General features: G+C 45.3%; 1 protein-coding gene and 1 long non-coding RNA gene across 8 annotated transcripts in view; one reads left to right on the top strand and one right to left on the bottom strand.

Moving 5' to 3' along the window:
* Positions 1-27,084, bottom strand: part of CAMK1D (calcium/calmodulin dependent protein kinase ID) — a 387,635-nt gene that overhangs the window by 360,058 nt on the left and 493 nt on the right. Inside the window, exon 1 of one of the 7 annotated variants that reach the window (XM_070500829.1) lies at positions 26,713-26,753. The exons of 5 other annotated variants lie outside the window; for them this stretch is intronic. In XM_070500829.1, the coding sequence (XP_070356930.1) occupies positions 26,713-26,738 (26 nt within the window). In that variant the 5' untranslated portion in view covers positions 26,739-26,753. Of the gene's footprint in view, positions 1-26,417; positions 26,609-26,712; positions 26,754-27,084 lie in introns of those variants that run through there. One more of the 7 variants, XM_070500827.1, reaches the window with a different exon arrangement.
* The window catches only part of LOC123282132 (uncharacterized), a 62,355-nt gene continuing 61,877 nt past the window's right edge, over positions 26,607-27,084 (top strand). Inside the window, exon 1 of the long non-coding RNA XR_011499211.1 lies at positions 26,607-26,745. This is a non-coding gene — a long non-coding RNA (uncharacterized lncRNA). The remainder of the gene's footprint in view (positions 26,746-27,084) is intronic.

The following is a 27,084-nucleotide window of genomic DNA, read 5'->3' on the forward strand; positions in this document are numbered from 1 at the left end:
TTTTTTGCCATTTATTAATTTGAGGCACATTAGATGCATTTTTGCTTTTGCACCTCTGCAATGAGCAGATCCATAACTCTGCTTGTGCATCTTAAGAGCCCCAACAGAGAAGATAAACAGAGACTGCCAGAAACATTTCCTGGGAAAAGAAGGCACTACAGCAGACTCCAGGGCTTTCTTCTCCTCTGCTTTTAACCAGTTTTACTTGACACCATTTATTTGCAGACAGAAGATCTAGAAGGTGGAGTCTGGGGGAAAAGCTGAAAGCTAGACAACTCGTGAGTTTCAAGGCTGACTTGGGTAAAATTCAACAGGAACCAGGGCTTAGCAGTCACCTCCCAAAGCGGAGGGAAAACCAACCCAGTGCCCCAAAAGAGTCTCCCAAAATATGGGTGAAGGAGCCCCTGGATGCAGACACCACTGGAGAGTGGACATCTCGTGGGAATCATCGCTCTGGAACCACCTGGAGCCGCCTGGAGCCACACACACAACACAAGCCTCAGAAGAGATGCTACGTGGCAGATGCCTACAGAAAGGAAAGCAGCTCGGGAAAGAAATCTGAGGTTTCTTCCCTCCCACCAGAGGCTCCAGTCCCACACTCACCATGACAGAAACTTGCTCCCAGAGGGGCAGATGGGAAAGAGAGATGGTTTTAGGGTCCAATTTTTTAAAACGAATACAGTATCTCAGAACCCACATTCCAATGGATAGAGCCAGCATTTATCAAGCAATTATTTTGACATGGTAAGACACAATAATAAAACTTTTAGTAAAAGCTTATAATATCTATATGTTACGTTTTACCAAGCTCTCAATAGAAGTTAGCTATTATATATTATGCATATAGTGTGTGTCTTGTGTCAAAACTTGGAAGAATGTCTTTCTTCTGAGAATAGCAATAATTGTAAAATGAAATACATAAAGGTAAGGTTATTTTCTTAGTTCCTTATTTTATTAAAGTATTAAGCCAGTCTATTATATACAAATTTTATGTAAAATTTCTTTTTCTGGCAACAAATACATGATAAGCATAGAAAATCTAGAAAACACAGCAAGGCGAGAGGGAGAAAATTAATCTGTCATTTCAGCACCAGAGATGACTACATCACTACAATTAATGTAGGCATTTCTGACCCCTCCCTATACACATAATTACAAATGTTCTCCCACAAAATTGTGATCATGTTATTTGAAAACCTATTTTTCACATTAAACAATATATGGTTTCCCCAGGCCCTTAAATAATATTCTGCATCACAAGCTAAAGGCTGAAGTGTCGCATTCTATTGATGTGCTATAGTTTATTTTATAAATTTTCTATTAGTAAATGAGTTGTTCCCAACTGTCAACTACTATATTAAATACTAGACACAGATGAACAGTTTTTTTAATAAAAGCTTTATTGAGATAAAATTCACAATTCACCAATTTAAAGTGTCAATTCAATGGTTTTAGTGTATTCATAGAATTGTACAATGATCGCCACAATAAATTTTAGAACATTTTCATCATCTACCCAAAAATACCTCATACCCTTTAAAGTCATTCTCCATCTCCCCTCAAGCCCTCCCACCCTTAGTCCTAAAAACCACTAATCTGCTTTCTGTCTCTATAAATTTGTCTGTTCTGGACATTTCATACAAATGGAATCAGACAAGACATAGCTTTTTGTGACTGGCCTGCTTCATTTAGCTTAACGTTTTCAAGGTTCAACCACATCGTAGCATATATCACTACTTCATTCTTCTTATGGCCAAGTATTATACCATTGTATGGATAGACTACATTTTGTATATCCATTCATCAGTTGATGAACATTTAGGTTATTTCCTCCTTTTGACTACCATGAATAATGCTGCTACAAACATTCATGTACAAGTTTTTGTGTGGACACATTTTCATTTCTCTTGGGTATATATTTAGGAGGAAAACTGTTGGCTCATATGGTAACTCTGTTTTAACCTTTTAAGAAATTGCTGGACTCTTTTCCAAAGCAGCTGCACCATCTTACATTGCCACCAGCAGTGTGTGAGGGTTCCAACGTCTCTACATCTTTGCCAACACTTGTTATTCTCCAGGTTTTTATTGGAGTCATCCTGGTAGGGGTGAAGTGGTATCTCATTGTGGTTTTGATTCACATTTTCCTGACAGCTAACGATGTTGAGCATCTCTCCATGTGCTTATTGGCCATTTGTATACCTTCTTTGGAGAAATGTCTATTCAGATCCCTTGTCCATTGTTAATTGGGTTGTCTTTTAATTATTGAGTTATAAGTGTTTTAAAACACATGTTAGATACAAGTCCCTTATCAGATTTGCAAAAAAATTTCCCATTCCGTGGGTTGTGTTTTCACTGTCTTCATCCTCTGAGGCACAAAGGCTTTTAGTTTTGATGAAGTTCAATTTATCTATTTTGTCTTTTGTTGCTTGTGCTTTTGATGTCTCAAAAAACACTGCTTACTTCAAGTCACGAAGATTTACACCTACGTTTTCTTCTAAGTGTTTTACAGTTTTAGCTCTGATATTTAGGTCATGGATCCATTTTGAGTTAATTTTTGTATATGGTGTGAGGTAACAGTATAAATTCATTCTTTTGCATGTGGACATCCAGTTGTCCCAGCACCCATTTGTTGACAAGAACATTCTTTCCCCCACTGAATTGTCTTAATACGCTTGTTGAAAATCAATAAACCATAAATGTGAGGATTCATTTCTAGACTCTCAATTCTAGTCCATTGATCTATAAATGTCTGTCTTTACGTCACCATCACACCGTCTTGATTACCATAGCTTTGTAGTAAGTTTTGAAACTGAGAAGTGTGAGCGCCCCAACTTCGTTCTTTTTCAAGATTGTTTTGGCTATTTGGGGTCCCCTGAATTTCCCAATGAATTTTAGGATCAGCTTGTCAATTTCTGCAAAAATGACAGCTGGACTTTTGATAGATATTGTGTTGAATCTACATATAAACTTGGGGACCTTTGTTATCTTAACACTAGTAAGTCTTCCAATCCATTAATTCAGGACGTATTTCCACTTATTTCCATCTTCATTAATTTCCTTCAATGCTATTTTGTAGTTTGCAGTACGCAAGTCTCGCACTTCTTTGGTAAATTTAGTCCTACCTACTTTATTCCTTTTGATGCTATTATAAGTGGAATTGTTTTCTTAATTTCATTTTCAGATGGTTCATTGCCAGAATATAGATATACGATTGATTTTTGTATATTGACCTTGCATCCTACAGCCTTGATAAACTCATATACTAGTTCTAAAAGATTTTTAACGGATTCCTTAGGATTTTCTCTCTACCAGATCATGTCATCTGCAATAGACACAGTTTTACTTCTTCTTTTGCAATCAAGATGCCTTTTATTTCTTTTTTCATGAACTGTCCCGGCTAGAACCTCCAGTACAATACTGACTAGAAGTGGCAAGGCTGGACATCATTGCCTGGTTCCTGATCTGAGGGGAAAGAACTCATTCCTTCACCATGAACTATGATGTTAGCTCTGGGAGTAGAATTCTTAAATATATTTGTTGTGGGAAGATAAAAAGCTTACTTCAGTGTTATATCCACTCATAAGAGATCCTAAAGATGCCCATTTCCCAACATGTAACTTCCTCAATGTGTGTTTCTAACAGAATTTCAACCTTCTTTGTACTTGTAATAGGCAGGAAAGCGACAGCGACATGTTAAAGCAATTCTGAAGTTCAAGACTTGAAATGGACAGATTTAATGGAAGCCAACACCTGTGTCTGGTGAAATAAACACCTGCCAATATAAAGCCTAAGTAGCAGGCACTAAGATAAAGTCAATTTGACATTTCCCTGGGTTGTCAGCCACTCAATTCACTGCTGAAAAGACTTTATGCTGAGCACGTTCTGAAATTCTTGTCAATTTTCCTGCTTGAATGTTCCTGAGTTCTTATTTGACTGCTCACCAAAATTAGTTCTACCACAAAGGCTCTTTACAATATGCAGAAAAACGTTTGGAAAGATCTATTCTAATTGTATTTAAATCTATAAATCCCAGAACAAAGAAGGATTTGACAGTTACGTAATTTGATTATTTAGTCACACCAAAGACTTGAGATCAAAAACTACATCCTGAAACCTGGATTATCTGGTTTGACCCCTAAACAAATTATATTAGAGCAACCTCTTGGTTAACTGGGATCCATTTACAAAGGTACAGGGGAAAATATCTGGACTTCAAAAGACCTGACTTCAAATCCCAGATCTTTCTATTGCTACCTGTGCATCCTTGGGGAAGTTACTTAACCCCCGTGCCAACTGTTAAAAATTTTTAAAGGATAAAAACTCCTACCTTGCAGGCATGTTGTGAAGACTACATGATATATTATTCATAAAGTGCTGGAATATAGTAGGTGCTATTATTACTAGTAATGGTAATAGTATTTCTTAACTAAATGGTTCAGGAAATGGAGTAGTCTGGTCCATTATAATTTCTGGTTTTCAAACTTTTGTGGCTGAAAATCCTTCTAAACAATATTTGTATTTTTTGTGTCTCTGTATAATGATAGATAGACAGTTACATCTTCCATTTCATTTCTAAGTATTTCATGTGCAAGATCCTATTTAAGTTGCCAAAATGTGTGTCACGCCCATCCACGAGTAGCTTATGATCTGGTATAAATGAATGTGATACACACCATAAGGAGTTTGCGTTCATCATTACACAGTATTGTAGAGACAGAAGGAACAGAAGACTGGCCTGACTATACAATGAGTGACCTGACACACATCCAAAAATATGCTTTTCAGTAATAAATTCCAAATACAAGCTTATGCAATTGCTTTTCCCTGTTTTCCTTAAAAGGATAGTGTAAGAAAAAAGCCGATGAACTGAAAGTTCTCCTTTTACCTTCTACCTCTCAGTCCCCTAAAGGGCCATGTCTATGCTCTGGACACAAATCAGCAATGGTCCTGCCAGGCTCGTCATTTCTCCCATCCCAGCAGGCTTCTGACACAGCAAATCGGTGCATCTGATATTGTCCAATTCACAAGATAATGAAAACAGACCAGCACTGCGAAGGTGAACTCAGGCTGCTTCTGCATGCCACACCAGAACCTTCCAGAAACCCAGACTGAGTCTAATCAATTCTGAAAGCTTTGCTGTGTCTTCTTTGAAAGCTTGAGAACGAGTCTAAAGAAGTATATTTTCCTGTCCTGTATGTTTTCCTAGCTGTGAAAATGATACGCACCTGACACAAGTTCCTGTCACAAAGGTTAGCACCAGGTTGGCAAGAAGGAAAGAAATGAGGGAGCGGGCATCTGCTCACTTTGGAGCAGTTACTAAGAAAAAACTAAACTCGGTTACTTAACGTGCCCTCATTGCACAGTCACGGCCAGGATGCCTCCCGTGGTCCTGGTGCTGGGCTTAGCTGAGCCACGGACTTTCCAGAAGACAACACAAAACTTAAGTAAGCCAGTATAATATGCCTACTGTATGCAAATAGCACACACGCACACACACGCCCAGGGCTCCTCATAATTAGCGATGTCAGCCACAGAAAACCATTCACCAACAACTAAAAATCATCAAGCAGCAACAGAAATCCAACAATAATTTAGCACACAGGGGCTCCTCCCGCATATGGTCTTCAGAAATTAAAGCAGTCCCCTCAGGCAGGAAAGCCAGGCCCCTGGCCCGGAGGGACAAGAGACAAAGGCCACAGAGCAATAAAGCACAGAAAACAATGCCCGCTCCACAGTCACCCGCGTAGCCTAGTTCCTGATAGTAGGAGCTGACGCTGACGGAGCACTTCCTCTGAGGCAGGCGCCGTGCTAAGAACATGACTTATGTGGTTCATTTCATTCTCACGAGAGGCTGGGACAGGGGCCAACCCACGCTCCTGGCGTCCCTGGGATTTTGATAAAGAAGCAGAAGCAGGACAAGAAGAAGGAAGAGTTAAGTCAGTTTTACTCATCTCAAAGGAGAACCTACATGCATTTCTGCCCCCCAAGGAGGTCTTGCATCTGGAAATCTCAATGCAGTCGTGGAAGGAACCCTCTGGGAGTCTGCACTGAACAGGCCACCTTCTGCGGAGGGCGGGGAATGCCCCCAGCTGACCTGGGCCTCTGTTATCTCAACCTGATCAAAGAACAAGATGTTCACGAGGCCCTCTCCAGAGTCAACGTTCTGAAGCTTGAAAATCCAAAACGTCCCTACCCCTGCCGAAGGCCAGGGGAGCCCCGTAGAACCCAGACCTGGGCTGAGGCCCCGTTAGCAGAGGAACTTGACAGGTGACCTGTTTCACAAGAAAGCCGTATGTTTTTCTACTTCTTCCTACCTCCCATTGAAGAAACTCGACCCAAGATTTTTCTCTCAAGGATTCCAATCTTCATCACATTTGCCCACGTCAAGCTGGGAGGCCACCAGGAAGGGGCGGCACTAACTCTGCAACTTTATAAGATGGCTGGCCCCTGTCAGTGCTCGATGTAGGTACAAAATGGACCTTGCTTTACAACGATTTTGAAGGCACAGCCAGTTCTTTTCACTTCCACCTCCTTTTTATTTCTGTAAGTCTAAAGAGAAAAGGAACACTTTCAACTAAATCAAAATGGAAGAAAATTCATAAAATGCACTAGCGACTTCACACAGGTGTATACTTTTCATTGTTTTCATCTGAACCTCAAACCATTCATTTTAAACCAAAAGAGATGGATAAATAACCATCTAGCCAATTACATCCTTGTTGACTATGTGAGCCCTTCAATTCAGAAACGCTTTAAAAAAATTTGTTGACTTGGGTGCGTTACGATACAAATCATTCCACTTTATAAGGACAACCATCACATGGAAAGCAGAAGTGCCATTCTGTTATCTGCTTCATCAAAGGAAGGATTTTTTTGCCTCCCTTCTGTTGTCAAACTGAATAATTATTACATAAAATAGGCTACCAGTGTGACTGAAACCTTGCCATTACAAACCTTTATCTCACATTTGAAATCATTTATCCGCCTAATTGGAAGCTGGAACAGTGTTACAATACGTGCTCTGCTGGATTCAGACCTGAGAAAAAAAGGGTTTCACCTCATCTGAAATCAGAGCTGCCTCCTCTTCACTGCGTTCCCATCCCACCCCCACATACAGTTATCCAGGCCAACCACTCACGTATTTCTCTCTTGAAGCCCCCTCCCATCATTCCTTGCAACGAGAGCCCTAAGACACTGCAGGCACATGGCCCGTGAACTGTGACATCAGAGAAGAAACCCCAGGAGCAAATACCTCCCTTTTTCTAGCTCTGCGGGATCACGTAGCCAGTACCATGAAAGGGTCCTTTCTAACTTCTGCTTGAGGAGAGGCGCGGTTGTGACTTTTCCATTTTTGTATCCACAGGGCCTATGATGTAGTAGGGATGTGTGTACGTGTGTGTGTACTGAACCACATTCCCACCTCTTTTCAATTTGACACTCCAAGTATTGTTTCTGGCTACACTTCGACTTAATCAGTTACCAGGAAACCTAGCAATTCCTGCCCTACCTATGCAAGGATGACATCTCAAGGAGGACACACTTTTTTTTTTTTTTAAGTTCTCCTAAAGGATTTATGATGATCCTTCCACTTTATGACACATTTTTGAAAGATAGCTAACGGGGAGTTAGAAGTATCCCATTGGGCCACAAGTCAGAGTGGCAAGAACTGACCCAAAATGAAGAGATTTCAGCTAACATTTATTGAGCACTTAATATATAACAGGCATTGTGCAAAAAAAATTTAGACAACTCATCGCACCAAAACCTCAAAGCAATCCTATACAATGTGTACCACTGTTATGCCCATTTTATGAATCATAAATAGAGGCTCAGCATTACACACACATGACTAGTGAGTGGGAGAGTTGGGACTCAGGCCTAGAGAGGGCTTGTCCTCATCCACAGACCATGACCTACTAAGATGCATTATGATACCAAGAAAGCTTGCAGACCACAGCATTCTAGCAACACCTCAAATGTTTGCAAAGTAGTGCCACAGAGATTTTTTTTTTTTAAAGATGGGCCCTGTGCTAACATCTGTTGCCAATCTTCCTCTTTCCTTTTTTTTCCTCTTCTCCCCAAAGCCCCAGTACATAGTTGTATATTCTAGTTGTAGGTCCTTCTGGCTCTGCTATGTGGGACACCACCTCAGCATGGCTTGATGAGCAGTGCTACGTCCGTGTCCAGGATCTAAACCGGAAAAACCCTGGGCCGCCGAAGCAGAGCGTGTGAACTCAACCACTCAGCCATGGAGCCGGCCCTCAAGATTGTTTTATACACTAAAAAACGTATGCCCATACCTGGGTCATACTTACCACCCAGGATATCACAAAACAAGATTTTCCTAAGTATTCAATAAATTTAGTATTCAATAAGTGTTTTTAACAACTAACCCTAAGAAAATTTTGACCAGTAAAACACCTTTGATATTAGACTGAAAGGAGTGGAGGGGCAAGTTTTATAATTAAAAGGGATCAGACCACCTATGTAATTTGCAGGACCCAGTGCAAGATGAAAACGGGAGGTGGGGATCCTTGTTCAAGAGATATTAAGAATTTCAAGACAGAGGGAGGAGCGCGTTAAATGAAGCCTAGGACCCTTTGAGCGTGGGCCCTGCACAGGTTCGAAGCTTGCACGCCCAGGAAGCCAGCCCTGGGAGGGATCAACGTTCAAGACCCCAGAGGTCACTCCGGGCTCCAGAGGAATGAGGCCTCATAGGTCGTGGAACAGCCTGTGAGCTCCACTGCACGTGTCAGATGCTTTCTCCAGAATTAACCACACGCAAAATCAGAATCTCAAGCCGGAATGTTAAACAGCTGGGAGCCGGACGCCTCTGGAGGTGAACTCACTACCAGATTCAGTTTTAACTGCTTCTTACGCTGAGAAGTTGCCTGTGACAGCAGGAGAAGGTCATCTTGCATAGAAATCATTAGAGAAACAGATTTCAAAACATATCCTAAAGAGAAACAATGAGCAACCAGGCATATTGTGCTGGTAGAGCTTTCTTAAGAGAGTGGGTGTTCAAAATTTTAATATTCTTATTGCCTATCTCTCAGTGTTTTCCAATTATTGAAAACATAAAGAACTCATTTGAGATACATAATATATGATGAGGCCTTTACTGCACAGCTAATAATGATTTTTTTAAAATTACCAAGCCCTGAGAAAAAGTAAATCTGATCTAACAAACTTTGAAAAACACAATACATTGTAACAAGAAAAAGAAAACGATTATTTTAGCGTGAGCAGAACATCAACAATGAAAATAAAACTTAAGTGTGAAAAGAGCACTGATCTGGGAGTCACTCAACTGCCACTAAGACGGAACTCAACACCCGCTCATACAGGAGGGATGGGGAGAGAAATCATACTCCTGTACACGTTTTAGCCATTTGAGAAAATAAACCAGACTTTGTCTGAATTTCTGGATATCTGCCCGAATTTTCCATGACCTTTTGCTAATGGATAGCTAAGCTATAAATGACGTGTATTTTTTTAAGTTCCAGAGAACATTACATTTTGTTTGCCAGAACCCTGGGGAGAGCACTCTAGTTTTGAGGCTTTGTTGGTTTTGGGTTTTTTTGCAAAGAGTCTGATTTGAAATCTCAGAGTTCTCTTGATGTTTTAAAAATGATTTTCTTCGTTTTGCCAGTACAGGAATAGCAACCCAATAAGAAAATGCATCCTTGACCTGTAAGATAGTTATTAGACCCATTCCTCTCTCAGCACAGAGACTTCTGAAGAGCGTGAGCCAGGTCACAGAGTCCAAGTACCAATGTCCTCACCTGCAGACTGAGCAGAAGACAGCTTTCCAGCTCCAGGCTCAAGGGCAAGGCTTTACTGGGCCTGAGGAGAAGGGTAGCAGGGTGACGTTCTGGGGACTCAATCATGGCAGTCATAACACACAAGCTCAGAGGTGCAGATTCCCAGGACACACCCTGGAGAAGCCTGTTGCACCTCAGACAGCACAGTTGAGCTGGGCACAGCCTTCCAGAAGCTTCTTCAGACACATCTAGGTTCAAATCGCTTTCCTGTGACTTATGAGTTATGTGACCTTGGGCCAGTCAGTTCTCCTCAACTGTCAAACAGTTCTTAATTCACAGGGTTACTGATGGATTAAATGACCCAGCAAGAGGTCGAGTGTCTAGGGAATTACCTGATTGCTATCGGATTTTCAAATATTGGTAGCCATTATCATTCTTTTCCAAACCACCTCCATGCCTTGCCACTAACACCAGCCCTGGCGACCTCCTCAGAAAATCTAGTACTTTCGGGGAATGGGTGTGAGCAAATGAGAAAGTGCATACTTTTTCATTCAAAGGGTTTGGCCCAGGTACCGAGAGCAAGGAAAATTTTCACCTCAAAGTCAACAAATCTGGGGCATGGAGACAGAGAGTTTGTTAAATTCTGAGGAAAAGAATATCAGGAAATACTACCATACACGCCCAGAAATTTCTCACTCCGTCTTCAGCTCTACGCAGTCCCATTCTCTGAAGAAAAGTAACGTGGTCCGTAACTACAGGCAGGCGATCATCCTTGGGTTTTAGACACATTGGCATGCAAAAACAAAGGTCATAAAACCAATAAAAGGCCTGATTTGCAAGGGAAAAGATGAAAGGAACCAGCTATATACACACTGCTTCCACGAGTAATCTCAAGACTGCAAACAAGCCATGAGTGAGGGGGGAAATCTGAAGAAGAAAAATAATAGAAAAAAGGAGTATTTAACAGGATATCACAGGACACAGCCAACCATGGCTACCCAACTAACAGAAGGGTGTAATAATCTAAACATCATTTATATTTAGCTTTGGGCCATCCTACTGAGGTAGATTCTTTGGGTGGGGGGAGGTTGGGGACGACTAGTGTGCTTTCTCTAAGCACAGTCCCAAAGGCAGCCAAGAGAAAGAGCTGCCAACAGGCCAAGAGAGGAAGCAGGGTAAAGATTAAAAATTCACCCCAGCTAACCCACAGAGTGAGTTAATCCACACGTGGAGAAGTGGTGACGGTGTAGAGACGAAATCCAGAGGAAAGAAAATAGGGGCAGAACATTCTGGAGAGCTTATCAGGAATGAAAACATTTAGAAAAGCAAGTTTCCTAAGCGACCAGGAGACCATTTCAGTACTCGGGATTTTTAAAGATGAACCAGACAAACTCTGCTTCTATTACTCGGTGTGCGAGGTATTGTGGGAAAGACGGGGGAAGCCACATTGGGCACTGGTCCCCCCACCAAGGAGCTCTCAGCGGCATCGGATGGAGAACATTCTCAGCAAGGAAAAAGCGTGGAAGTGACCCTCCACAGGATGATTCTCAGGTTGAAAGAACGTTGGCAGAGAGGCCCCCCGGGGGCTGCACACATCTGGGGAAGCTTGATGAAAACGAGCTCGGAGTGGAGGCCCACAGAATCGACGAGGAGGTGCTCAAGGCAGGAGATACGACATGAGCAGGGCAGAGACTGGAACAAGCCCAGCATATCTGCAGGACACAGGACTGTGACTCCAGGAACAAGGGGACACATCTCTCATTTGCCACTGGAGCTCCAGCTGGGACAGCATCAGCCATAAGAGCTTAACACTCATTTGTTAAACGAATACATGACTGCCATCAGGGAAGTGGGTCACCAGAGAAGCCATACCAGAAAACATTTCAGTTACCAGCTCTAACGATTCATCTCCATCCATTACATCTGTTAAAAATGACTTCCCTTCCCTTTGAACCCCTAAAACCGTGTTTATATCACCACGCGCTGCTTTGCATTATGGGTATATGGGCACACATCTGATTTTCTCTAAGAGTTCAGGGGGCAAAATTTACCAACGTGTACAGGCAAGACCCTTCAGGGTGACGGTTAAGGCTGCTGGCTTTGGCCCCAGACGGGTAATCTAGGTTCAAATCCCAATTGTTCCATACGGATAGTTCTGTGTGACCTTGGCCAAGTTGGTTAACCTCTCTGGGCCTCAGTTTCCTCATCTTCAAAATGGTGATAATAACTCCGTCTATTTGATTGGGCTACCGTGTGGATTTAATGTGAAAATTCATATAAAATACTATACTTGGCACAGTGTTTAGCACCTGCTAAACACTCAATAAACGTGTGTTATTATTATTACTATTATTGAAATGATATGCTCCTTGTCTTACAGAAGCTAGCATTTTCTTCAGCACATAGCAGGAGCTCATTGAACACTTACTGAGGAATGCTAGATCTCTTTCACTTCTGACTTCTGGAACTTTCTGAGCCCCAATTCTGGCGAGGTACCCCTCTTCTCAGCTTCCATATCGTGTAACCCCATTGTAGCACTATCCACAGTGAATTGCAATTACATGTTTATTTGTCTGTCTCCCCAAAAAGTTCCCTAGGGACAGGAACCACACTCTGTTTACCAACACTTCCTGAGGGCCTGGCGCGGAACAGACTCTCAATCTACACTATCTGAGGAATTTAAAACAAAAAACTGTGGATTCAGTCTCACCATTCTCAGTCTCACTGCAGCCTGCCCGCAGGGAGCAAGCGAAGGCACATTTCCAGCTGGCTTTGGCCAGACAAACCCATCCGAGTTTCTAGCACCAGAACTAGTTCAAGTTTCTCTCAATCCTACGGGGCAGACTGGGCTTGTAAAGAGGGGCCCTGTTTCCTTGGTGCTTAATGAACCCGGGAGATTTCCACAGGTTAGGCTCTGTCTAGACAATCCCCCACTGGCCATGCAGGGAGTCCGCGCAGCAGACCCCGAACACCAACTTCCTAGAGAGCTTCTGAAAGACACCCAGCTCCCAGGACCTGCAGGGTCTCCCAAGCTTTCTGGAGGTCCCTGCATCCACCTGGATGATTCCTACAACCCCAGGATGGGATACACCTATGGGACATACATTCAAGAATTCCTACAAGAGAGGACAGCCACTAGGGACACTCTGGGACAAGGAAGGGGCGGCCACAAGTCACTGGTCCTGAACACTCACAGGCTGCCACGTCCACGCCCCCATGAGGACCTTGTTGGAAAGCTAGCCAGACAAGGGAGAGCGTCCCACAGATGGCGGGCTGAGCCCCTCCCACGCCCGAACCATCTGAGCGACCGTCTGAGGGGTGGCTGCGAGAATGACACACCCAACTGGAAGACAAATCCCATTCTTCTCCATCGGGCTTCCACATGGACCATCAGGGTCACAAAGAGTATGGCCGTCACTGGCCACAGAGATAGAACATTCCAGGCCCTCACAGTACTTCTCACATAATAGACATTGAAGACCTGCTTGCTGAATGAATGCACAAACGAATGACTGTTATGACTCTGGCTGACTTTACGGCCTCCAATCTCTTCGGCGTAGGTAACATTACTACCAGCCCTTCATTCTAGTCCAACCCCTGTGGTTTTCAAGATCTCTTTCCCATCTCTTTCTCCAAGTTCATTCTAACAAAATATAAACTCTTTAAAACTGACCTTTAAATGGCTATTATTGCTTAAGTTCTTATACTTGAGAAAATACCTTAAGCCAAAGTAATGAATCTCTAATGATACTCCTGAAGCATCAGGAATGACAAGATGGGCTCTATCTAATACTATATGCTTAAAAATTAAGTCAGTGTCCCTTTATTTAGCCCCACAGCTACCATATGTAGCATGTTTTATATCCCTTATTTTTTACAACAAAACCTCACAAGCTGAAGAGGTGGGTACTGTTATCACCACCGCAAGAGGAGAAGACAGAAACTCAGAGAGGTCATGTCGTCTGCTCAAGGTCTCACAGCTCAGAAGTGGCACAGTTAGGACGTGAACGTTCCTAATCTAATCGAAGCCAACGTTCCTTCTTTTATTCCACATATCCACACCTTTACTCAACAAGCATTTGTGAAACACACAGGTGTCACATCTGAGCTAGTGCTGCCCGCGTATGCGGTCTGCTCCGCTGGGCCACGGGAAGCCCTCTCCACAGGCCTTAGTGCAGGCTACTCCTAACTCAGGTCTCAGGAGCCCATACTCTGCTCTCAGCCTCTGAACGCGGTTCCCTCTCACCGACTTAGGGACACATGGCCTGGGAGCCACAGCATGGCAGGAGGAAAGCATGCAGAGGGAGAAAGACACCCACTGTTCATGACCCCGAATTCTCTCTGGAGCCAAAAGCATCCTCGGGAGCTCACTGGACACCTACAAAGTGAATGACAGGGGACACGGGAACGTAGAAACAATGACTGAAGCAGGAAACCTCTGACACACATGGTGTCCTCTCTGGGAACCATCGTTATGTTGACGGTGGCGGGATGGTGCCTCAGAATGCTCTCTGTTGCCATCATTAGGGAGGACATGACAACAGGAAGCCAGAGCACCAGAGCTCTGGATGTGGTTGAGGAAACTATGAAACCTCAGGCAGGCCACTCAATCTCAAAGTGCCTCGGTTTCATGGCCCACAAAATGAGGGAGCTGGCCTAGCTGGTCTCCCCTTGGGTGAGAAAGACTTAGCCTTCTAATTGCAAGAATGAGTTCACTGCAAACACCATGTTCTAAAGAGAGGGAGGCTTGAAGGTCTCGGGTGTGAGCAGGTTGGTGGAAGACAGGACTGTGCCTCTTAAGTGTCCTCGTCTGCTGGGCTGCTGTAACAAAATACACACCCTGGGTGGCTCAGAAACCACAGACATTTATTTCTCACAGTTCTGGAGGCTGGAAGTCCAAGATGAGGGCACTGGCAGATGCAGTGTCTGGTGAGAACCCACTTCCTGGTTCACAGTCCTATCACTTCCTCATTCCTAGACGACCATCTTCTATATAACCTCATACAGGTGGAAGGAAGGGTGAGCGAGCTCTCTGGGGCCCCTTTTATAAGGGCACTAACCCCATTCAAGAGGGCTCCACCCTCATGACCTAATCACCTCCCAGAGTCCCCACCTCCTAACACCTTCACATTGGAGGTCAGGTTTCAACACATGAACTTTGGGGGGACACAAACATTCAGTTGAAAGCAAACAGCATTTATTTTATGCCACGAAGTGACTGAGAAGCCAGCTTCCTGTGTCCTACCCCAACCAGGCAGAGTGAGCCCCTCTTGGATATGAATATTTCCTACCTCCTCCCTCCCACATGGATAATAAGCCCACCGAAAGTCTGTTGAGCAGGGCCCCCTGTTGGCACCAGGTTCTGCCCCACTGCTGACCCTGCGAGTGTTTAGGGGTGGTGATGAGAGTAGAGATGGTGATCCTGACAATAATGCCAGTGTACCATCACCAAGCTAATGCAGAATACTGACAGCCTGAAGAAAGCTAGATGCCCACAGCACTCAACAAAGACCACCAGCCCTATAGCCAGAGCCGATGCTCAACCCATGCACAGTGCTTCCATCAGACCAGGTGGTAAAATACTGAAATGTCTTCACACCGATTGGTAAATAACCCTAGCCCCACCCTCCCCGCATAGGCCCTCCCCCTTGGCTGACCTCTGGGGCCTCTCCTGAGATCTTCTCTCCACAGAGGGGTTGATCACCCAGGACCCATCCAGCCAACCAGACAATTCTCACGCTCTTCCATATTTTTCAAATTCTCTTGTAGAATGACATGTTGCTTTTACAATTTTTTTTTAGAGTTTTTCTTAAGGTACCGACCACTTAAATACTGTGAATGAAAATAACACACGCTTGAACAGAGCCAGATTATCCTATGAAACTTTGGGTTTTGTGTTGATGCTTTCAGAGTCAAGGCTGACACACGGCCCAATTTCTGTAGGAACCATGCCCAAAAGATCACAGCTAGGTTTCGAAGATTGTGCACGTTACTAACATCGATGAGAAAGGAATATTTTTAAAGCTGTAATCTTCATAACATAATAATGCCTTCTATTTGTATGAGGTCTTACTACACACACCTTATCTCATTCCGGACTTACAACAGGTCTGTAATGTAAGTAGGTGGAATTACCCCCATTTAACAAACAAGGTAATCAAGACGTAGAGATGATAAGACCATGATTCCACAGCTCTTAAATGACAGAGCAAGGACTAACCGTCAGATCTCCTGACCTCTACTTGCTTCAGTGGTGTGCTGGAGTCACCTCATACCCGCTCATAAGAGCCCAATGCAAGAATTTTGCAGTAGATGGGTAAGCCATGGATAGACTGAAATTGATCCAGGTGGGAATATCCACACCACAGAAATCAGCAACTGTTATAAATCAGAGTGGGTTTACCAGCACACAACTGATTCCAGAGGTTGGTCTCCTTACCGTACCATAACACATCCACATCCACATTTCAAATCAGTCAGTACTCTCTATTCCCATCGACTCCACCAACCACTTGTAAGCAGCATCACACAGGAGAAAGAGCACTGAATTAGGAGTCAGAAGACTGTTGAATCTCCACCTGCCACTTAGCGACCTTTTCGCCTGAGTCATTTAACCTCTCTGAACCTCCACCTTCTTATCTCTAAAAATCAGGGCCATAATCGCTGCCCACTCACAGGGCTGTTCTAAGACTCAAAGGGAATCACATCCGTAAAAACATTTTGCAAACCACCAAACACCATACAGCTGTGGAAAACAGGAGGGTGGCACATCAAAAAATAAGCATAGAATTACCATACGATCCAGCAATTCCACTTCTGGGTATCCACCCAAAAGAACTGAAAGCCAGGACTGAAGAGACATGTGTACACACATGTTCATAAAGTGTTTTTCACAATAGCCAAAGGGTGGAAACAGATCCAAGTGTCCATCAACTGATGAATGGATACATACAAGGTGGTACAGACACACAACGGAATATTACTCAGCCTTAAAAAAGGAAGGAAATTCTGGTACATGCTACTACATGGATGAACCTTGAGGACATTATGCTAAATAAGATAAGCCAGACACAAAAGGACAAATATTTTATGATTCCACTTATATGAGGTATCTAGTAGTCAAATTCATAGTGACAGAAAGTAGAATGGTGGTTGCCAGGGGCTGGGAAGAGGGGAGATGGGGAATTAGTGTTTAATGGGGACAGTTTCAATTTGGGAAGATGAAAAAGTTCTGGAGATGGAAGGTGGTGGCGTTTGCACAACAATGTGAACATACTTCCTGCCACTGAACTGCACACTTTAAAGTGGTGAAGATGGTAAATTTTGTTACGTATTTTTTACCACAGTTTAAAACACACACACACAAATATTTGTTATTATTTCCCAGTTCCCAAAGGAGCCAAAAGGGCCATAAAAAGACAACATTGTTTTTTTATCAGTCCTGGAACCACAAACTCCATTTTTACTGATCAGGCGAACACAGGCAGAAAGAATCCAAGCAGTATCATCCTTGTACATTATTGCCGCATACAGGCTGTCCCCCACCCCTTTATTTTTTTTTGAGGAAGATTGGCCCTGAGCTAACATCTGCTGCCAATCCTCCTCTTTTTGCTGAGGAAGCCTGGCCCTGAGCTAACATCCGTGCCCATCTTCCTCTACTTTATATGTGGGATGCCTGCCACAGCATGGCTTGACAAGCAGAATACAGGTCCGCACCCAGAATGTGAACCGGTGAACCCCGGGCCACCGAAGCAGAACGTGCAAACTTAACCACTGTGCCACCGGGCCAGCCCCCAGGCTGTCCGCAACTTTTAAATGAAGTCTGCTCCAAAAGTTCATTTTAAGCTTTTTGTTGTCACTGTTATTGAAGACACATTTTCTTAGAGATGTGAAATTTTTCTTGGTAATAAGGACCCTACTCAGATCTGGAAAAGCCTTGAGCCCCCGACATGCCTGAATGATAGTGTTAACAGTCCTGGCCTGGTCCTGGGAGCAGGGCTGTGCTCCGGGGAGGAGGGAGGGATCACAGAGGCAGTACCACAGCATCCTCCCTTTCCGTCCTCCCTTTCCGGGGCCCAGGCCAGTGTAGGGCCCAGCTCTGTACCGGCTGAGGTCAGTCAGGGTGGGCTCCTTCTCCCCAGGGCCATAGTGTATTGTTCCTGCTTGTCTCGCCAGGCCCTCAACTTCCCAGTTTGCAACGCCTTGTACATCTCCTTGCTTCCCCCAAAGCTCCAAGGCCAGAATTACCTATTTTCTCTTCCATCATTCAAAGGCTAATTCTTTTCAGTTAAGTGTTGGAGAAAACATACTTTCTTTAAAATCCCTTACATCGTCAATGACTGGTCTCTCCATCCATCTCCAGGTATCTTCTAATGTTTTAAGGCGAATTTCAAGCAGTCATTTTTTTCTAGGTTAAAGAAGTGCCAGCCCATATACAGAGAGATACCTGGGGGCCAGGGGGCAGTGGCCCTGCCTGGGGTGTCGGCCGCCTCCATCACTCCCCCAGCCCTCCCCACTTTGTACAACTTATCTTCCATCCACCCACAAGTTTCCTAGAGCCACAAAGGTTTTTGGGTTTTTTGGGTTTGTTTTTGGTTCTATTTTTTTTCCACCACACGGTGGGCCTGGGTGGGCGGGGACAGAGCTGTGTGAGGAGGCAAACAGGAGAATCACCTGAAAATGAGGGACTGTCCAAGGTTTTATTGACTATGATGCCACGAGGAGTCCATGTACAGCACCAAATCCAATTTGGTGTACAAGCAGTTTCAGTGATGTGTGTTGTGGTCACGAAGACCAGGAGGTCTTCTCGATAAGGAGAAATGTCAACGACTTTGCATCTGGGAGTCTTTTCTTCCTCTGCTCACCTCGTTATAGACGTACCAATAAACTGTGACCCCGGGCCTTGATTGGCCACCAAAAAGGCCAAAACGGAGAAGTCAAGAGGAGGGATCTCGCCATCAGCCCCCCAGCTCTTCCACCTACAGCCTTTGACCTGGGAAATCGAACTTTTGAGATCTTCTCCCACACCAACCCAACAATCCCCTATCAGGATATTTTTGAACAACACGTGTTCACGTTGTAGATATAACATGTTGCCATTTTTTAAATATTCTAACATTAAAATAAATTCAGTACATCTATGGAAGATAAACACATGGATAAAGAGAACAAGTCAGTGGTTACCACAGGGGAAGGGGGTTGGGGGGTGGGTGAAAGGAGTACAGGGGCACATATGTACGGTGACAGATAAAAATGAGACTATTGGTGGTGAGCACAATGCAGTCTATACAGAAAGTGATAATCAATAATGTACACCTGAAATTACACAATGTTATAAACAATGATGACCTCAACAAAGTAATTGAAGGAAAAAAAATCCGTACATACAGATTTTAAATTACAAGTCTCCACGATGCTTTGTAACGTTGCCAATAAGTTCCTTAAGTCCTCAAATTCAAATACTATTTCCACTAAGAAACGAAGCAGAGACACTGAAGCAATTCACCAAAAGGAGAAGCATCTTTAAGCCGGAGAAGGGTGACAGCTGCAACCAGACGTATGTGCTGTTTGAGGAGACAGAACTGCAGTTAGAAAAGACTCTTGCACAAGCTGATGTAGACAGGGACAGATTAAAAAAAAAAAAAAAAAACAGCTCAGGGTGCAGGGAGAGGTGCAGAGAGACAAAACTGATGAGATAACTGGAAAAGGAATGGGCCTGTGATACATAGCAAACTAGGCCACTCCAACACAGGAGCTGGCCCAGAGGACGTTTCAGGCTGAGTGTCTTGGTTAATGCCAGCACTCTATGAACCAATCCCCCTCCTGCGGGGAACAAATACTGAATAACTCAATGCGCCCTCCAAAGCTGTGCCAATGGCCTCTGAGGAGCAGCGTTCCAGCACCACAGGGACGAATGAGACAGAACAGTATTTACATATTCACGAGCTGTGCACAAGACTAAGTAGTTTCCACACGCCCTCATTTAATCCTGAGTACAACCCTCCGATTAGGCACCAGTCCTACCCATCATCATAGCCAGATGTGGACATGAAGCCGAGAACGGCAAAATCATTTGCCCACAGCCATACAGCTAGGAAGCAGTGGACCCAGGATTTGCCCCAGTGTTCTTGTGATCTCGAGCCTACTCTCAGCTGCTCACTACTGTGCTGTGCAGAATGACCAGCAATCGTTCTTCTCTGGCTGACTGAAGACTTGTTGATGGCTTCTTAAATCAATTTTGCAGGGAGGTTCAATATGCACCATTCTGCATATTTGCAACAAGAGCTTCCAAAAATCAATTTCCAACAGATACTGACATGTTCTTCCCCACGGTCCTGGCCCTGAATATCCACAGGTAGTCAACCACAACCACAGCTGCTGAAGGCAACTAGAAATTGATGAGAGTTACTGTTTAGTCAATCCCAATTATGTGCCAGGCACCTCACATACGTCACTGAATTCTTACAAGAATCCCATGAGGCAGCAACTTCCATCTCCATCTTAACTCAGGCAGATCAAGGAACTCTCCAGAGGCATACAGCTATGAACGGTTGCGCTGGAACTACCTTTCATTAAGGTTCATCGCGTCGCAGCGCCTCCCTTCTCTGGCCACAGCGAAGACACCATCTTAAAGGCTTATCCTCAAGAGACAGAATCGCTCCGTTTCTGAATCCTGCTGAAATACTAGGAGAAACAGCACAAACACACAGCTGATCGCTGGGGACACGGAATGAACCTGGCCTGTGGACATGTCCATTTGGAGGTCACCCTTGGTCTGATTGGAACCTGAATATTCCACACGCTACAGAGGAAGCATTTTAAAAAATCAAGCGGGATCTAATAGAAAATTAGCCCAAGGAAAAAGTGACCTGCTGCACTGTGGAGTCCAAGGGGCACAACCAAGATGAACTGAGAGAGAAGATTATGTCGGCATCTCTCCGAGAGTCCACGTGTCCACCTGTTTTAGCTACATGTGCATTGAACCGACCGTCTTGAGTCAAAAAAAAACTTGGGTCAGCTGACTAGGCCACCAGACTTCATGCTAGCCACCGGTAAGCAGTTCCTTCTTCACTTAAAGAAATGTGTCCCCAGGAAGCTGTGGGCTCCCTCATGCTTCCCGTGAAATCTGTAAGGATTAGAGGCATGAGGTCCTGGGGTCTGCCACTATGGGTACGAGGTGACCAGGAAGGTGGCAATTCCCTGCTGGACCAATGCCTGAGCCCTCCCAGAGCGGAGAGGAGGAGAAGGAGAGAGATTGTAGGGGATTTAAGGAGATTTATTTAGGGAAAGGAAAGCTTAAAGGGATTTATGGAGACCCAGCCAAAGAAAAGCCCAACCACTTAACCCCTAAAGTCCTCCCCTCAGAGGACACAAATGTCCACCTACCAAGCCTAATTCTTGACCATTCAGTTGCCAAGTTTGAACCAGAAATTTCTACTTGAGTCACAGTCCTCGTCAGCCCCTCTGGGAAAAAGCTCTGCCCCAAAGTGTAATTTCCCAAATCTCACTCTACTAGTCAACAGGGACACTAGAGTTTATCTTTTTTTAATCAAGAAAAACTTGTGGCTTTTCCTCTCTAAATATAAAACATCCTACCAAAGAAAGAAATAGCAAGAGTTCTCTTATTTATTACTTTTCACAGCATGTGTGGGGTTTAAATTCTCAAATCAAGTGGGGGAGTTATGGGTTACAGGCCCACCTGTCAAAGTGATCTAGTTCTTTCTATGACAATTTTAAGGGCAAACCCAGCATTTTCGCAGATCTTCCAGCTGCTGAAATGGCCAGCCTATCGCGACTTTCCCTCTGGGACAGAAGAGGAGATATTTCAAAAGCCCTTTCCAGACACAAGCTCTTAGAAGGAAGACGATTCACCTTCAAATGCAGGCATCCCTCATGAGGGGGGCCCAGAGCCCAAAGGACGTGAGCTCACCCTGTAAGCTGTCCCCAAGAACTTCCCAGAGCATGGACAGCCCTGCTGTGTGGAGACCACAGGTGCTCCGAAAATGCTGGGAAAACCTGACCCAAACCACCACAGGGCACCACTCTTCCAACCCCAAATCCTTGGAGAATCTCACACCCCATGGCCAAGCCAGCAGCCACTCCTATCAGCTCTCCCTTCCACAGATAACCAGAATCCAACCACTTCTCATCACCTCCATAGCTACCTCCCAGTTCTAAACCACCCATCTCTCTCCCCTGGACTGTTGCAATGGCCTCCAAACTTCTTCCTGTTTCTTCCCTTGATCCCGACAGTCTGTTCTCCACATAGTAACCACAGCGATGATGGAAACACCTAGGTCAGGTCAACTGACTCCTCTATTCAAAACCCTCCAATGTTCCCCATTTCTCTTAGAGCAAAAGCAGTCTTTCCTTCGTGAGTCCACTCTCCACCCCCCCACCTCCCCCCTCCACCCCCACACCTGTCTTACCTCAGCTCCCACTTCCTACCTACCGACCACCACTCAGTTCCAGCCACACCCGCCTCCTTGAAGTAGCTGGGCCTCAAAAACCTCAGGCACATTACCACCTCAGGCCCTCAGCCCTTGCTGTTCTCTCCAACTGGAACATTCTACCTTCAAGGATGCCCATGGCTCTTTCAGATCTTGCTTCTCAGCCTCAGGCCCTGCCTGAGTGCCCCATCGCAGACTACAATCACCCCCCACTCCAAAAATTCCCCTATCCTGTTTCTTTTCTCCCTCACAAGTACACTAGATAACACACTCTACGTTTCACTTACTCACATTTTTTTATTTTCTGGCTCCCTCACCAGAACGAAAGCTTCCGGAGAGCAGGCATTTTGTCTGTCTGTTCACCACCGCACCCCTCGATGCCTAGACTATACCAGGTGTTCAAAAGATCTTTTTAACTGTATGAGAGGTGAACTGACATCACACCATAAGAAATGCTAACTTCTAACAAATATTGCAGCTGGGACTCCCTCGGGTAGAAATCTAGAGGTTTCCACCCCATTTTCCTCCGGGTAATATTCTTTCGAACGTTTCTCACAGACTCTAAAATTCTGAGTAATCCCAGAACAAATACTATTAAGTCAGCCAAATACACAAACCATGTCAAGTAGCTTTGCCTTCTGCCTCTCCACCCACACATACACCCCAAAAAAGAACAGCTGAGTCCGTTCTCCACCTGGGCTTTCAAATAAATCAATCATCTGTGTCCTCCACAGGTGTATTTATTAAGCCATTGCAGAATAAGGAGTGTAAGTATGACACTAGCGGAAAAAAGATAGTGCTCGCCACACAGAAATGTCTATTTACACTCTTCCTAAAGCAGCACCAGCAGACACTCACGTAATGAAAAAGAGAACGCACTATGCCACTGATGTTAAGTTGGCTAGGACCTCCTGGCTGAGCTGTTTCACTTTGTCCCTCCAAACAGCAGTGAGGTGCACTGGCCATATACGGGAGGGTCCTGAAGGACAACAGCGAGTGCTTTCCTTGAACGGGCGAGCCACAAAAGCTGAGGGTTGGGAGGGCACAGGAAGACCACTTCATCTTCCCTGCCCCCCTGATTTTAGAGATGAGGAAGCTGAAACTGCGAGAGGATAATGTGGACCAATGACCAACCAACCCACAGGTCACACACCCACTTAGTGGCTGAGCCAGACTTGGAACCCAGGCTCAACTCCTCCATGACATCTTCTCCAGCCCCCTCCAGAAAGCAGCGTAAAATGTTCAGCCTGTCAGAAAAGCAGGTACGCATACCCTGCAGAGATGAAGATCTCTTTTCTAGGCCATACCATTTCTATACCTCGGGGAAATGAGCTCTATTGGGAGTATCATTCTGTGTCATGTCAAGTATTAACGCATTCTCTATTCAGATGCCTTTCAGAGCACGGAAATCAGAGAAGCAACTTCCATGTGTCTGGGGGACTTCCTGGAAGGACACCAAAGCTTTCGTCCCATCCGTCTAGTTCTCCAAAGGGCATATCTTTGTTTTCTTGTCTCAGAAGTCATCTACAGCAGAGATGGCCAGAACAGCCTCAGCAAAGACGCCAGGAGAAATGTTTACCACTCCTCATTTGCTGTTACACAACATTTACTTGCTCTCACGGTGTGCCGAGGATCTGAAAACATGTCGTTGATTAATAATAGTAACTAAGTCTTACCAGCTTATTCAGAGGTATGGTTAGGTTTCGGGATTCCCTTTCAAAGGGAACTACGCTGCAGCCCACAGAGGGAGAGCTTTTTCCGGAGGTCTGACTCAGAGACGCATCAGCTAACCCAGGCCCAAACCACGGTGCCCAGCCCTCCCCCTCATGCTGTCTTTTGCTTCCTCAATCTCTCTTCCCACCCCGCTGGGCCAGCCTTCACTGCCACGTGCCTCCCCTCCCACCTCCAGCAGAGTCCCTCTGACCACACAGACTAAACGGCTGGACCCTTCTGCTTGAGCAGTAAATGTTCTGCTCTGCAAGGAAAGATACCTAGATCGGGCAGCCAAATACCAGATTCCAAAGTTTGGCAAAGTGAGCGCTCCTTGGGCCTTTACAATGCTTTATTTTAAAAGCATGTGAACATTGTAAGCTGACAGTCTGGCTCCAAGCAGGGGTTTCCTGCCTTGGGATCTTAAAAGCATATGGTGAAGGTGACAAACAAAATAATCAGACGTGCAGAAAACCTTGGAAATGAATTCCAGTCGTAATTGTCGATGCCACTGACTTATGCTGGGTTTCACAACAAAGAAGAGAAGAGCCCAGACTCAAAATCTACACTGGCCGGACTAGGAGCAATCTCCCTATTTAAACTCAGGCCAAGGCCGCTGGACTTGGCCCAGGGCATCCTGAACTTCAGACCACTTCTAGAAAGCCCAAGTGGACAAAATAATGTTGATACTCTGAAAGCTTTGAAATGTCAACATATTTAGATAAATGTTAGATGACCGGTTCCCCCATAATTATGTTTTCTTTACATGAATATGAAAATTAGCTTTCCAAATACTAACGTTAAGTCAAGTTATTATTAAACATTTGCCATTTCATAATGCACAAAGTGGCTCAGCTCCACATGGATAATCATGAGTTGTTCTGTCTAGTTTCGAATATCAGCTCCAACACTTAATAACTGGCTAATGTTTGGCAGGTCACCTAATCTCTGTTGCCTCAGTTTCCCCAACTGCCAATTGGGGGTAACAGTAAATACCAACCCCACAAGGCTATCATGAGAGTAAAATGAGTTAATACGTATTTAAGGCATTTAGAAAAATGCATGGTACTCGGTATTCAGCTAATCAAGTCATCTACGATTATGATACTGTTATATCATTGAGTAAAAACATTTTGATAATGTTATTGTGTGTCACTCTCCTAGAACCACTGCCAGCCCTACGGGACCTCAGTGGGAAGCTTCTTTTCAGAGAATTCTTTCCAAGGCAGAAGGCAAAGCGACCCTAACAGAGACCCATACCCAAATTCACGGGGAACGTGGCCAGAGGCCAAGAGGTTGTTCGACAAGAGTTCTATAGTCTCTGGGCACCAGAAGGTATATCCCCATCCTTCCCAGAAGTGGAAACCACCCGCAGTCATGCCCAAACAGTGCCAGTGACAGCAGGAGCCACTCAATGAAGCCACAGCTCACTGAGCCTCAGCATCCTGGCCACTGCAGAGGTTCTGCTGCGGGGCTCTCCCGGGGAGCAGCAGGCAGTTAGGGAGGCTGCATCCGTCTGCCTGAGGCCGCAGGCAGAGGGACCCAGGCGAGGGGCTCAGGTGGGGCTACGCCACGCAAAGGAACACACTCCCATGACAGGACGTCACTCTCTCCAGTCCCCTCATCCTGAGCCACATTCATCGGTCTCAGCATGACAAGCAAGAGTATGCTTCTTGTTCTCAGTAACTTGAGCATCTCAGAGGCCCAACCCCAAACCGGAATAAACCTCAATGGTAATTTTTTAAAGTTTTGACCAAAACTCACCCCTTAGCTGGCCATGCTAAGAGGCAGCCCCAAGCCCCTCTTTATGAAAAAGCTAAGTCCCTTCTGTTTTCATTCCAACAAAGATAGAACGTCTATACCCACAGGTGCCCTCCATAAAGTGCAGCACAATAGCTAGGAGACCCTATTCTGTCCTCGGCAAGGATGCTTTCTCGTGAATGAGAAGTCTGGCTGAGCATGCCGCCTTCACAGCTTCACTCTGGGGGGCCCGCAGCAGATATAGGGGTGGGAGTAAGGGAAAATGAACAACTCCAGTGGACTCTGAGTATGGGGCAGAAAACAGCCTGGGTTTGAAAATGTTCTAGGAAAGCAAACGAACCACAAAAAAAAAAGGAGGAAGAGCCCAGTGACATCCTACAAAACACCCCCTCTTTCTCTTCCCAGCCGAATCTACACCTCCATGAACCCCGCGAAATGTTCAGTTCATACAGCACATGCGCGTGCATGCGAATATATACATGCACAGGCACTGATCAACAACAGATACTGATCACATGGGAGAAGAAAATAACTTGCACTTCAGACTCATCCAGTCCGTGCCTGCTTCTCTCTCACTGTCAGCCTCCCTACCTATTCCGAGGCGCTCCAAAACAAAACAAACACAAAGCAACTCCTGGGCAGCAAGGCAGCAAACGGCAGCGGAACTGAGCAGCACATGCTCCGAGCCTTCATGCCCTCGACTTCTGATTATTTCTGCCTTCTTGAGACGCACCAGCATGGGACCAAATGCAGCCCCAGAGAGAAGCTGTCTGTCCAGCGAGGCTCACAGACCCTCCCTTGGAGACATGCTCCCCAGCGTGTGCGGCTGAGCCTGTGTGAAATGGACAGACGCTCGGGGAAGGCTCTGCCCACACGTGACCCTGAACACTGCGAAATTCTTCCCTTCCATAATCGCGTGGCCATCCAAAGTCTTGCCGACACCTAGTACGTGCAGATGTCAGTTCTGTAAGAATACTCGATGGAAGGACAGAAACCCGAATGACCGAAGCACGATTTCTCGTGCCCACCTCTCTCGTCGACGCGGTGCGTCCATATACACGGTGAGTAAACGCACACAGCCGGTAAATAGAAACATCCACCATGCTCAGTCCACAGTCACGCGTGGGGAGAAAGAGTGGAGAGGGCGGCGGTGGCGGGGGAAGTGGAAAGTCGCCCGCCGGCGTGGGCTGTCCTCCGAAAGCCCAGAGCTCCCCCCGCCCCCGCCCAGGAGCGGTGCCCACCCGCGCGCAGGGGGCGCAGACCCCGCGATGGGGGGGCGGGGGGCTCCGCAGAGCAGAGAAGCGGACAATGAGGACGCGGCGGCCAGCCGGTTCCTGCCGCGGTGGCGGCGGCGGTGGCAGCAGGAACCGCCTTGGCACCGCGGCCGCTGCCACCTCCAC

The sequence above is a fragment of the Equus asinus genome, chromosome 29 (genome assembly GCF_041296235.1).
Source record: "Equus asinus isolate D_3611 breed Donkey chromosome 29, EquAss-T2T_v2, whole genome shotgun sequence".
Taxonomy (NCBI): domain Eukaryota; kingdom Metazoa; phylum Chordata; class Mammalia; order Perissodactyla; family Equidae; genus Equus; species Equus asinus.